The sequence below is a fragment of the Natator depressus genome, chromosome 8, assembly GCF_965152275.1.
Source record: "Natator depressus isolate rNatDep1 chromosome 8, rNatDep2.hap1, whole genome shotgun sequence".
Lineage (NCBI taxonomy): Eukaryota > Metazoa > Chordata > Testudines > Cheloniidae > Natator > Natator depressus.
Window position 1 is genome coordinate 19843864 of NC_134241.1, and position 14428 is coordinate 19858291.

Here is a 14428-nt window from a genome sequence, read left to right on the forward strand (position 1 = left end):
TTACATAGTTTTGTTTTGTTTTTGAGTTAAATTATGTAACAAAAAAATCTACTTTTGTAAATTGCACTTTCACAGTAAAGAGATTGCACTACAGTACTTGTATGAGGTGAACTGAAAAATAGTATTTTGTTTTTTAAAGTGCAAATATTTGTAATAAAAATACAAAGTTAGCACTACACTTTGTATTCTGTGTTGTAATTAAAAACAATATATTTGAAAATGTAGAAAAACATTTATTAAATTTCAATTGGTATTCTCATATTGTTTAACAGTGCGATTAAAACTGCGATTGTGATTAATTTTCAATCGTGATTAATTTTTTGAGTTAATCGTGTGAGTTAACTGTGATTAATCTACAGCCGTAATAGAAACCAATTTATTTCTGTCACAAGATTTGTATTTTCTCAGTGCTGAAAGATTTTGATCTAGATTAGATAAAAGATCCTTAAGCATTTGAGGCATTGCATCCATCTGTCAAGACTACAGCTGCTGACCAAAGAACATTTCTATGATAATCTCATAAACATGAAGGTCTTAGCACGGCCAGCTCCCTAAAACAGATCTGCCCGTTTTTATGGTCTATGTCTGGACTATATACAACTAAAAGGAGGAGCTGGAGAAAGAACAGATTTATCACACAAATGTTACAGCACATTAGCCCTCATTCTCAAATTCATAACAAAAGTACTATTCCTTGTTAAAGAGCTCATATTTTTATCTTTCAGTAACAAAGCAGTTGTAGAGACAGGGCTAATGGGAACAGCAGGTGTTCAGTGCCGCTTAGGATCTGGCCAACAATTTGTAAAAAAAAATCTCCTATTATAATCATTCTTTAGCTTGTTAACAACAGGGTCCACTCTACAGTTTATCATCAAATCAACATGGGTTGTTCTGACTGAGCTTGTTTCTGAAAATACCTTCATCAATATCCGGTGGCAGTCCACCTACGAACACCTTGCGGGAATACCGTTCCACTCTTTCTCCATTTTGGTGAGAGAAGCAGTGTGGTGATCCTAAGCCACTATGAAGAGTCTGATCCCCACGTCCATCATCCAAGAACCCGTCTTCCATTGGAAACAGTGAAGACTGACCTAGGGGAAAAAAAGGGAAAAACCCCATACTAATAGGACAAAGAACATGCTATTTAAATATTATTAAAGAAATGTTCTATATTAGCAGTACAGCTTCTTGTACTCTTCCCCTTTAACAAGTAATGGGAAGACTAAATATGATCATTTTGATATCCTGCTTATCTCATTTAACCTTACCATTTCTAGTTCTACAACAATCCAAACACCTTGTTAATTACACAGCTACAGAAAGGGGCAGTATCTTTTATTATAGAAAATTTGTAACAAAACAAACAGCATTTAAAAAGGACCTGAACATCCACAATCTTTTCATAGATAGAACTCATTTTAGCTCATTTTTGAGAAGTTTTGCAATTGCTATTGCCTAATTCTGCTGCCTGTTTTTTATATATGTCATATTTTTAAAAGACTTGCCACAGAAAGAAACATTATATAAACCATAATAATTACTTTGTAGGGACTATCCTGATTGTATACACATAACTAAAAATCTAGGACGCATACCATTTCTCAAATAACTTCTTACATGCACACGGTAATTTCACAGTACAGATGAAAAAAAGATTCCCACACCAGCTAACTACATTAACCTTTTAGGTCACTTGACATCAAAATATTTAAATCACAAACTATACACTTGTAGATAACAAGAACACTTATCAAAGCAGTAAGACCCACTGCAATTTCCTATGCATGACGACTGAAGACTCATTTAAGTAACATGTCATTCTTGGAGCAGATCAACTTTATTGAGATATTGTACAAGAAGATTTGTTCCTAAACTCGTTTTCTAACATGTTGCAAGCATTCTTCCTCTATTGAGACAGTCACATGTCCTTTTGCTGTAACACTTTTTGGGCATATTCCTTTAGTAAAGATCTTTGACTTACAAATGCAGTTGTATAACACAATACATATGAACGCACACAAACTGATCCCTGCAACGATATATACTCCTTATTACAAATTACAATAACTAGAGTCACAACATATGTTGGCCAGTCCTCTACGAACACATATTGGAAAAACAAGCAAATACATGTGAGGTCTGTTAAGGCTTCTAGAATAATTTTTCATTTGCCTACAGTTTGCTATATGGGGATGGATTTCAGAGTAGCAGCCGTATTAGTCTGTATTCGCAAAAAGAAAAGGAGTACTTGTGGCACCTTAGAGACTAACCAATTTATCTGAGCCTAAGCTTTTGTGAGCTACAGCCGATGAAGTGAGCTATAGCTCACGAAAACTTATGCTCAGATAAATTGGTTAGTCTCTAAGGTGCCACAAGTACTCCTTTTCTTTATATGGGGATGATATTTCAGGATTCAATACAATCTATAAAAATGGTTATCAGTGGGATTAATTTATCTTCTTTTGTTATCCTTTGTTATCCTGGCATTTGGAATGTCCAATAGGTTACATACATTAACCTGATTTTAAATTAAATCAAATTATTAGAGACTGCAGATTTGACCACCTCTGAAAAGTGGACATTTTCTATGCAAAGTCAAAGTCTAATAGAGATCACACTTCAATTTTCTTTCTTAATCTACATTCAGAAAGTTAAAGAACTCAATACTGACCAAGTCTTAGTTTCAGTATTCAACAATCTGTTTTTTAAATGTCTTTTACTCAAGGAACCCTTTGAAAACTGAATCACACCCACTTTTATGATTAAGTTTCTACCATTATAGCTTTCAAGGCTTTACAGTGGTTTTTTCCTTATCTAGTGCATTATCCATTTTCATTTGTCTTGTCTATTAAGACCCAAATCCTGTAGACAATTTTGCATGCGAGTAACTTTGAATATCTAGGTAGTCACGATGAACACAACCGCACACCAATATGCATAAACTTACTCAGTATGCATGTTTACAGAATCGGGGCCTTCAACTATAAACCCAATGGGACATGGCCCATATTCAGGGCCCAACACAACTGTCAGCACTCAAATACAAGTAATAGTATGAATCACTTCTACAGAGTTGTCATTCATAAACACAGGAGGAAAACAACATTTTAGCTCTCCCAAGGAGTAATTCACATAGATGACACTTAGCTATAGGATTATGCTAATCTCAACCTAAGTAGTACTATTCTGGGGAGATATTTCATTCAGTTAAAATGTTTACCACAGCATGCAGATAAACTAAGTAAGCTTGGGTTAAACTGATGGTTTCAAATCTTATCTTTTTAGGTTGCTTTCCAATAACAGCGTAGTGCTATGTATGCCATGAGACATTGTCAACATTAGAAAATTAAAGAGGAATATTGTTACCTCGCCTTCTCCCATATGTCCTTGCTGCATGTTAAATGAGAAAGAAAACAGCCTTTCAAACATTGTTATAAGGACCAAAAGATCTAGCTTCATCTCCTTTATACTAGCTCAGTGGTTCTCAAGCCTTTTCATACTGCAGACCACTTAAAATGGTGTCCACAAGATTATCTTCAGACACACCCCGCCTCCCGCCCAATCCCACACCTTCCCTGCACCACTCTGTTGTTTGGTTACACAAATTAAGATTACATCTGCAAAGGAGATAAGCATAGTAAAGAGACTTGCTTTTTAATACAATTCTTTTACATTGGGTTACAACCTTATTTAGTATGTGTGCTCTTTACTGCTCTCTCTGGATATATGACTATTAGTCATGGATCACCCTCATTGTACTAGGCACTAAAGTTACTTGACACTGATTCTGCCATTCTGTGTGTTCCCTACCCCTCCAATTTTAGTGCCTCCTAAATTTGATCGTGTTAAATTTACAGGGAAACTCTTGATAAAGACATACAGGATACAAAAAGGTGCCTGAATTTTTTTAAGTTAAGATTGCCAAAAAGCCAGCACAAACCCTAAGAGAGTCCTTGATTAACTTACAACTAAACAGGAAGCTTTACTGCTGCAAGACCGACAGACAGTCACAGTGGTGAAGCGTAACAGCTTTGTAGGCCACTGCCCTCTGCACACCTCCAGAGATCTATGGACCACAGTTCAAGAACCTTATGCACTCCCTTATTAAAACTGATGTATATACATGGTAGCTACAACTACTGTGCTCCCTCCTCTTTTTGTGTGCGCCTTTTTGGGATGAAAGTGGAGAACATTCTACTGCCAAAATAATTAAGATGATCTCTACATCTATCAGAACATGCCCAATAACTCATTCCCCACTCACAATTACACTTAAAAATGATAATGCAGTCCAAATCCGTAACAGACAGGAAAACAACTCTGTTCCAAAATCTGAATTTTCCTGGAGAGTACTATAAAAAGTTCTGAATATATCACCAGTTTTATTTTCTTTCCTCATTCAGAATTCATCTTGCAGACCCACAAGTAGCTACAGCATCTAAATGTTTTAAACCCACTACAAATCATGGGTATTTAACCCACGTGCAAGAAAGCATATCGATCTAGTTTACTTAGGTGTTTATTTTATATTTACTTAACTGATCCTTTTCTGATGGGGACATTCAACACACAATCCCAATGAGAACGTATCGCTAAGCATTGGTCCTCAGTTGAGAATATAGCCACAAGTGCTTGGCACATACATTTCCTGCTATAAATAATAGCTTACATTTTGGGGTTTTACAAGTATAATTTCCATATAGTAACTGATACTGCTTTTTTTTTTTAAATAAGAAATCTAAGGTGTTTTTACAGTTCCCAAATGAGTGAAAAGCTATGATAAGCTTTTTTCCATGCAATGACCTTGCCAGCTGCTTTGCATGCTGGACAGAGAACTGAGAAGCTTTTGTGCATTTAAGAACCTAAAGTGGTTTCAAAGTGTGCCCTGTCTATAAAATCATAAAATCCTGTCATCTGTAAATTGTTAACAAAACCAAAACATACACAAACTCACCTATCTGGTGCACTGACTCCTGAAAACTAGCTATTCAACATAGCTGTAATTCCTGAGAACGGCCTATGTGACACAGAGATGTAAATCAGCAGATTCCTTGCTCTTTTGCCACCAGATTTTGAGACCGAACAGTATTTCTCAGGCAGCAAGACTCCCACTCCAAAAAAAATAAAAAAGGAAATACAAGATCCATTCAAAATCACTCAGCATTATGCTTGGATTCTGTTTTTAGGGGTTTTGGTTTTTTTTAATTAAAAGTATGGCAGTTTTCCTTTGTAGTTTTCCACATTTATTTAATCTAATCCACTGTATTTTTGACATTTCAAAATATTCCTTAGGAGCCCAGTATTTTGTGCACTTTTTGGGATATTTGGGGGAAGTGCTGCGTTTTGGGGAGGCTGAAGAAATGCCTGACTAAAACTTACCAAAGCCTTATTTGGTAGATGACTTTCATTATTTGCTTTAGAGAAATCTGTGCTTTGCAACTGTACTAGCTAAGATTCTGCTTAAATAAACTGTGTAAGGAAACAGTTATTAGTGGTGCAAAGTCTGTCTCCTCGTTCTTGGATAAAAGGAGATCTGTCTATATAGTTAGCACTAAAAAGTAAGACCACTTCAGTGTTACTTTTTTGTACAGCTTCCTCTTCACTGATTACCCTAGTTTTTCTTGAATTCCTCTAAAATTTAAGTTAAAACATCAAGGGCTTGGCTCATACCCAAGAAAATTGAGTGAAGGCTGAAACTTCCTTAACTCACTTCATTTTGCCAGAAAATTGCAATGTACTGTTATATTGCAGGTAAGGTCACCCACTGCTTTGAATAAGAGGGCCATAACATCTGTATCACCTAGACCGGTGGTCCCCAAACATTTTATGTCACCGTTACCTGTAATGTAATCTGTCTGCCTCACCCAGGCCACGGCCGGGACTGCGAGATGGGGCCTCGGCTGGGGCTGGAGTGGAGCTGGGTGGCATTCCCTTCCCTGTCCCTAGTGGGGGCTAGCCCAGGCCTGGAGCAGAGCCAGGGCTGCAGCCGGGACCGCGAGATGGGGCCTAGACTGGAGAAGTAGCAGAGCTGGGTGGCACTCCCTCCTGGGACCATGAGATAGGGCCTCTGCTGGGGGCGGAGCTGGGAGTGGGAGTGGAGCCATGGCTGGGGCTGGGAGCTGCAGGCAGGCTGGGGCCACGGCCAGGAGCAGAATCCCTCCCCGCCCCATGTGGGGGCTGGCCTGGGGCCTCGCTGCACCCCCCCCAGAATGTTCCTCCATGCCCTGCCCCAGGAATGTTCCTCCTCTCCCCGCTAGGGGAGCACGTACTACGGTTTGGGGTCTACTGATCCAGTTAATATAATATTTTTACTGTTAATATTAGCTTAGGAAAAAATTTCCCAAGAAAGTAAGGGGTGAGCAACTTAGTCTAAAACCAGTCATTTCCGTTCTTCTGCCCCCTCAATGTTCCCTACACACCTCCCTTCAATTTGAGTACAGTATGATTTTTGCATTTCCTCATCTTCAAGGCACTCCTCAATGAGTCCATTTAGATCCTTGCCTCCTCATACATCTCCCACCTCCACTCCCTCAAGACCAGGTGAGACTTTCAATGGTTCTTCTTGTCTACTGGTATCTCCACGCCAGCTGTCATGGCTAGTATAGTCTGCCAATTAACATATGTCAAGCTTCTTCCATCTTCTTTTCGAACCAAAAAGAGGAGTATGTAGTATTACATTAATGTGCTCAGCCCTGTATAAGGCACACAGATAGTCCTTGCCTCAGAGAGCTCACAATCTAGAAGACAGACCTAAAGGAGAAGATACACTGAAGAATCTAGATAAAAGGGTCACCTCAGATTTACAGTTCCTTAAATCCAAAACCTGCAACAAACACTGTGCGGGAGAAGCCCTGGGCCCATGCAAAGCCCCTCAATTTTTGTGGGGCTCCTCACAGATATCCACTCATATGGAACAACTTGCAGGACTGGGGCACTAATGATTTCATTTTTATGTGTGGGCTGAATGAGGAGGCTGGCAGCCTAGCATTAGGAGGCTGTTCCACGCAAAAGAGGCAACATGTGAGATAGCACAAAGATGGGAGTTGGACTGACACACAAGCTCCATTTAGCACGCCAACCTCACTGATCACACACCACCCTGTCTGCCTAACACTACATCTACACTAGGAAAACAAAACATTTTTATACACGTCCTTTAACTCTAATTAAAATCCTAATGTAGACAGGGCAACTATAAGTTAGCTGGTCAAAATAAACCCTGAGGGGGCAGCCTAAGGTTTACATTGACAATCAATGTACATAAATCAACATTTAAATCAATCCACCAAAATGTAAGGATTTTGCAAGTGGTGCCCCCATGATTTATTTTTATAATAAGCAAATATATAATTAAAACAAAAGACACAGATATGAAGTGCATCACGTAAAGACTAAATAACCAGGGTTCAGAAACAGATGGTATCGGCGTAGAGGCACCTCTCTGAAGCCTTGTTCTCATGAATCTTAATTTTTATTTTAAAAAAATGAGAGTCTCTCAGCTGTTATTATGAAGAAGTTCTCTGTTTATAGTTTTTAGGTAATCGGATACAGTTTGCCTGTGTGAATCTGCAAGGAGCCTGGAGCAACAGCTCAGAGAAGTGTGAACTGCCCAATCCAACTAAAGAATTAAATTACTATCACTGGACATCTGAGTTAAGTGTCAACATTGTTAATAGTTTTATTCCTCATGTAAGAAAGGAGAGAGAGAGAGGGGATCACAGATCTGGAGTTTACTGAGTGACATGTCATTTTGGTGCCACCAGTGGATAACATCTGGGATAGAACACCACTCCTTCTCCTTAAATCAAAGAGCCTAGTCCAAGGAACCCATAGTAGTATCCACGGGCATATTCAAAAATTCTATGGCCTGCAGGAACCACTGATCTAGTCTGACCTCCTGCTTGACCCAAACCATAGAACTGCCCCAAAGTAATTTCTGTTTGAACTAGAGTATATCTTTTACACAAACATCCAGTCTTGATTTTAAAGTGTTGGTGATAGAGAATCCACCACAAGCCTTGGTAAATTGGTCCAGTGGTTAAATTACCCTCATTGTTATAGATATATGCCCTATTTCCAGTCTGAATTGGTCTGTCTTCAACTTCCAGACTCTGGATCTTGCTATAGCTTTGTCTATTAGATTGAACACCACAATCAAATATTTTCCCCAAATAGGTATTTATGAACTGATCAGATTATCCCTTAACTCTTTTTGTCCAGTTAAACAGGCTGAGCTCCTTAAGTCTATCACTATAAGGCATATTTCCAATACTTTAATCATTCTCTCCTCTGAAGCCCCACCAAGGAGGAGCAAAGGTCAAAGACTCCAGTGGAGCTCAGAGAGCACACATAATTTGAACGTCTGTACAATCTACAATGAGTGGTGACTAATTTTGGCAACTCACACGGGAATTTATTTGTAGGTAAGAGTATGGAAAAGCACCACCACTTCCTTGCCACATGACCCCAAAAACAAGCACCCAAAAAACCTGCTTATTACCTTCCTATACTACCTAGAACCACTGCTGAAATCTCAGGAGCTGGAAAGTTTGCATTTCACAGTCAACCTACACATGCTTAGTACTATACTATACCGAGCACTATACTAAACCGAATGTTTAGTACTATACTATTAGTGCAGGCCTTAAAATTCAATATTTAAGAGTGATCAAGCTGGGCTACCCAAACGACACATGGTTTGCAAGTTCTCTCTAATGCAGTGATATTTTGCTACTAATTTCTCGACAAATGAGAACTTGATGCTACACTGAAGTGTTTGAATCTGTCCTTTATTATACAAGACATATCAGGTTGCACCACTTCCAGGTGAAAGCCTGGGGACAGAAGATCACTCAAAGAGAACAAGGACCCACCCTGAAATCAGCAGTCATTTAAAAAATATTAGAGATATGAACAAGCTTTAGAATTGAGCGTCAAAGCAAGGGATACGAAGGCTGCCTCTAGAAAAAAATATATTGTACATTTATTTCAACTAGCTTTCACAGTTACTTCTCTGAATAGTATTTTTTCTTCTTCAAAATATGAAGATTCACTGCATTGGCTGGACAGTTTTCTTTCCATCTGAAAAAGGATCTTCTTGTTGTTGGACTTGGGCCCTGACTGATTACCCAGAAAAGTTGAAGTGTTCTAAAATAACTAGACTCTTATTTCTATTTAACTTATCTGTTTTCTGAGCAAGTACAAAGATTACAATCTGAGCCAGATTCTACCACTCATTCATGTTGCATAGCATCTTACTCCATGAGTAGTTCTATTGTCTTTAAAGAGCCAGATTGTGATATTCCTACTTATGTTAAATAGTACCTTATACCATGAGGCGTTCCAAAGTAGTCAAGGGGCAACTTGTGAAATAAAGTACTAGTCAGTGGAAGTAAGATTTCCACTGATTAGAGAATTATTTAATTCACAGTATCTACATTCAAACTACTCATCAAATAAGAGGCAACCACTTCTCTTTTATACAGCACTGTGTATGTCAGCTGAAAGTTCCTGTCTTGGTCTGTATACACTTGCTTTTTAAAACAGAGACACAACCACATACAGCTTAAAACCAGAAGATCCCTTTTAATTACACAATCAAAAATGAATAATTAACACAGAAGCTGGTGTGAAAGACATGTATGTATCCCTCAGTGATATTTTGCAATCTGTACAGAAAATAGCTTTTTAATGCCTCAAGATGTGATTAATACATCCTGATCTATGAATCTTTGTTTTCGCTCTCTAACTGCATATTCTATGTACTGCAGCATCACTGAAAACAATATATTTTATGTTAACAGGTGGCCCTGAAGACTCCCTTAAAGCTGGCATGGGAAACAGCAAGCATGAGTCAGATAAGATTGTACTTATTTAAAAATATTAATGTTGCAAGTTTAAGTATTTTAACTTGAGCTAAGTTTACTACCAGGACTTCTGAGGAAGAAGATTGGGGTAATGACTCCAATCTTTCTGAAATGGTTAGAGAAGGGGATTCTGCTTATGCAAGCAAAAACACACCCATTGAAACAGGTATGCTGCTACACCAGCCCACCTCAGCTCAAGACTAAAAGCAAGCTGCGAAATACTGTGGCCAACCTAGTATTAATGTACTTCTTGACATGCCACGTTTATAAAATATTGATTCATTTTTGTAATGACAGGACCATGCGGTGTGACCAATGAAGTTATTCTGAGTATTTGTATATTCCATTATAACTATATTTGAAGTTATTCTGGATATTTGAAGCAGCCATTCATATTCCAGGTCAGATATCCATGTGTGTACATACATAGGCATGCTCAAACTGGGACTGTCATGAAAGTTGCACTTTCACATAAATTTGTGCACCTATATGATAAAATGGGCATTACAACAGAATGCTTGTTTAGATGAAATGTTTAATCCGATTTAGGCCAGAAAAGCTCAAATTGTCATAAGGCAAAATGAAAATGTCATTTTCATGCATTCCTAGGTTCTTAAATTAGAAGGCTGGAGGACTTAGTTTGAATGGTGATGCCAGGCACGTGACATACTGAAAGGGAACATGTAGGAGACTTTACATGACATGGATTTCTCATACAAGTCTTCAAACTTATGACATTGGAGAAAGATGTGCATATTATTCTGTAAAATAAATATTGGCATCAAATTCTAAGAATACGAGAAAACCCATGTATACCTACAGGAAACTCAGATAATACGAAGCACTATATGCAACTCCAAAAAGGTACCATAAATACAAAAGTAGGGCTTGTTTGGCTCCAGAATAAACAGCAGAGTGCCTTCAGATATACACTGCTGTTGATCCTGCAGAATCCTATGAGAAAAAAATGTGTTTTGAAATATTTCTCTTTTCTTTTATTACGGAAGAGCACAATACAATACTATAATCACTGTGGAGACAGGCAACACCCTGACTGAGTAGGTCTTGGGATTAAGATACTTCTGGATATTTTTCCTATGGTAAATTGAATGCAACTAATTAGATGAGTCTACACAGTAACACATGGACTGTCTCTTGCACTTCTCAACTGTTGGGAATGGGCTACATGCACCCTAACTGAATTGGCCTCGTTAGCACTGACTCCCCACTTAGTAAGGCAACTCCCCTCTTTTCATGTGCTGTATATTTATACCTGTTTACTGTATTTTCCACTCCATGCTTCTGATGAAGTGGGTTATATCCCACGAAAGCTTATGCCCAAATAAATTTGTTTGTCTCTAAGGTGCCATAAGGACGCCTCGTTGTTTTTACTACCCATTCGTATATCATAGAATATCTGGGTTGGAAGGGACCTCAGGAGGTCATCTAGTCCAACCCCCTGCTCAAAGCAGGACCAATCCCCAATTTTTGCCCCATATCCCTAAATGGCCCCCTCAAGGATTGAACTCACAACCCTGGGTTTAGCAGGCCAAAGCTCAAACTACTGAGCTATCTTCTCTCCCCCCATACATTGAAGAGGAAATGCCAGGTCATATGTTGGTGTTTTGAATGGAATAAATGGGCATGAGATTCTGAGTACCGCCAAACGTAAGAAAGACTGTGCCACAAGCTTTAATCAGATCCCTTTTTGGATGTTTCTGGGGGCAAGCATACTGGAGATCAAACTTGTACAGGTATTATAAACCAATGTGTTAAGCAGACAAGATCATATTGTAATAAAGTTTCTGGTATTTTTTTATAGTACTAGGGCGAGGACCTTATTTGGATGATTTTAAATTCAAAGTTATCACACTATAGTCTATTTTATAATTCAACATTAAGCAACCTCTGTTTTCCAAATCCCTGCTGAAAATAAACTTCTTCCACAAAGCCTGTGAAGGTTGATCCTTCTGAAGATATCAGCACTGTCTTATATTGTTTTCTACCAGTATATGCTGAATTGTTTGTCTGAATCAGATTGGCTCTGTGGAGTAGGGGAAGAGATTCTTACTGTTTGTTTGGCACAGACAAGAACAATGGCATTTCAATAATATGTTCTAATGAAGATCTTTGGACATAAATTTTGGGAAAAACCTTATAGTTTAACATATTTAACATTAATTGGGAATGCTCTGGAAAACTGAAGTTGAAATAAGTGGCTCTCATTTGTTAGGACTTTAATCTGCCTACTCAAAGTTTCTCAATACTGAGCAGATTTTGTAATGTTATATTTCAGTATATCATCGGGATCTGAGCAGAGAGGAATGAATGTCTTCGCCATTTATATAAATGAATCTACATTTATGCCCCCCTACCCCCCACACCACCACATTACTAGCATTATGGTATCCCGCTTCTTGATATTAAAATGTGATTTTATGGACTGAACCCCCAAAAGATGATCCGCATTCACTGCAGCCACCACAGAACTACCAGAGATTATGAGCCAAATCTTGGTCACATTCACTACCATGGGACTAGGCTATAATGCAGTTTACATTGTCCTTTGGTGTCAAAACTGAGGTGTGCACTTCAGTACTCTTCTGAAGTTTCATCTCCAGTTTTTAAATCTGCTATACATCCTAAACATATAATATATATCACGTTATCCGAAGTATACCACTATCATTTCACAATTTGTGACATTATACCAGTTATTTCAATTGACTGACAGGGAACATAATTTCAAGTAGATCTTATCTTTACACTTCCTTGGTGGTTCCAAGTGATAAAAATCAATTCACATATATTGACGGAATCCTACAAAATCTCGGATTTGAATGGGTTAGATGATGTAAAGGTGAAGTGTTATTGCTATATCCACTTTTTTTTAAAAATACAGAGATTCGAGGGGTTAGATTTATGACACGGGGGGACAGGAAAAAAAGATTATCACACTTTTTAGAACGGATATATGCACGTATTTAAAAATGGTTTCATAATTGAGAATATGATCTACAGCAGGAGTGGGCCAACTTTTTGGCCCGAGGGCCACATCTGGGTATTGAAATTGTATGGTAGGCCATGAATGCTCACAAAATTGGGGTTGGGGTTCAGGAGGGGGTGAGGGCTCTGGGGTAGGGCCAGAAAAGAGGAGTTCAGGGTGCAGGAGGGGGCTCTGGGCTGGGGTGGGGGGTTGAGGGCTTTGGCAGGGGGTGTGGGTTTGGGGTGAGGCTGGGGATGAGGGGTTTGGGGTCCAGAAGAGTGCTCAGGGCTAGGACTGAGGGGTTCAGAAGGCAGGAGGGGGCTCAGGGCTGGGGGTTGGGGCACGGGAGACATTAGGGGTGCAGGCTCCGAGCGGCACTTACTTCAAGCAGTTCCCAGAAGCAACAGCATGTCCCACCTCCAGCTCTGGCATGGCCAGGCAGCTCTGCGCACTGCCCCATCTGCAGGTGCCGCCCCTGCAGCTCCCATTGGCCGCAGTTCCCAGCAGACAAGGCAGAGCCCCCTGGCTGCCCCTAAATGTAGGAGCCGGAAGGGGGACATGCCGCTGCTTCCAGGAACCACAGTGCACAGAGCAGCCTTCGACCCTGCTCCCCGTCTGGAGCAGGGCAAGCCCCAGACCCTGCTCCCCAGTGGGAGCTTGAGGGCTGGATTAAATTGGCTGGCGGGCCGGCTGTGGCCCGTGGGCTGTAGTTTGCCCACCCCGATCTACAGTCAGATGGCAAAAGTGGTGCTATATGAAACTGATGGACTTTATGGCCAAAGGGAAGGAGTAAGTAGGACTTTGCACACTACAGGTCCTCTTGGTGGAATACTTTTTTTCCAAGGGATTATTCTAATCTGTAACTTATCTTGCTAAACTGTTTGTGGATGAGAAAAGAAAAGGCATTAGGAAAAGCTGTAAAGCCTCTTCCTAAACTTCCCATTCATACTCCTAGATCACATTCACTATTCCTCGAGTCTTTATATAAGCATTTCTCCTCAAGCAGATCCTGGTCTATTACCATACTAACAGCTAAGCAATTTAAATAGATGGGCAGGCAGTACCCTTCCTATGATTTAATGAATAGCTGGAAGTGCAATTCATGCACGATTCACAGCAAGAGCTGGATTTATGTTGGCATGTACTAGCATGCTGCAGGATTTAAACTAGCATGGATTTTTTATGGTTAATACTAATAGGTTCAAATACACTTACTTTTATCTGTGGAAGGATTGCTCACAGGTCAGTTTGGAATTTTACATGAGGTTTTGTGTTTTTTACAGCTTTCTCTTATTTCACCCCCAAAGCAACAAGTAAATGGTAGTCCCAGCAAAAGCAGCAGCAAACATATCCCAGCTGTTTGCAGCCGAAGCTTCCTCATTTCTCATTTTCACAATAACGAGCAACGACAAGAGGGCTGTTATTTTACAAGCAGTAACTCATGTAGAAACTGGCTGTACCACACATATTCCTCATCACATGTAAATTGCATCACAAAACTGGAATAATATTTTTTTTTAAAAAAAGAGAGAGACTCTCCACTTGCCCTGTCAAGGTTTTGAATCGTTGCCTGGAT

At 39.4% G+C, this 14428-nt stretch overlaps 1 protein-coding gene across 3 annotated transcripts in view; it reads right to left on the reverse strand.

The window, feature by feature from the left end:
* Window positions 1–14428, reverse strand: part of CPEB4 (cytoplasmic polyadenylation element binding protein 4) — a 53587-nt gene that overhangs the window by 14448 nt on the left and 24711 nt on the right. For 2 of the 3 annotated variants that reach the window (XM_074960553.1, XM_074960552.1), the window contains 2 exons: window positions 3367–3390; window positions 918–1091 (listed from right to left, as the gene is read on the reverse strand). In XM_074960553.1, coding sequence (XP_074816654.1) covers window positions 918–1091; window positions 3367–3390 — 198 coding nt within the window. The remainder of the gene's footprint in view (window positions 1–917; window positions 1092–3366; window positions 3391–14428) is intronic. The other variant, XM_074960554.1, reaches the window with a different exon arrangement.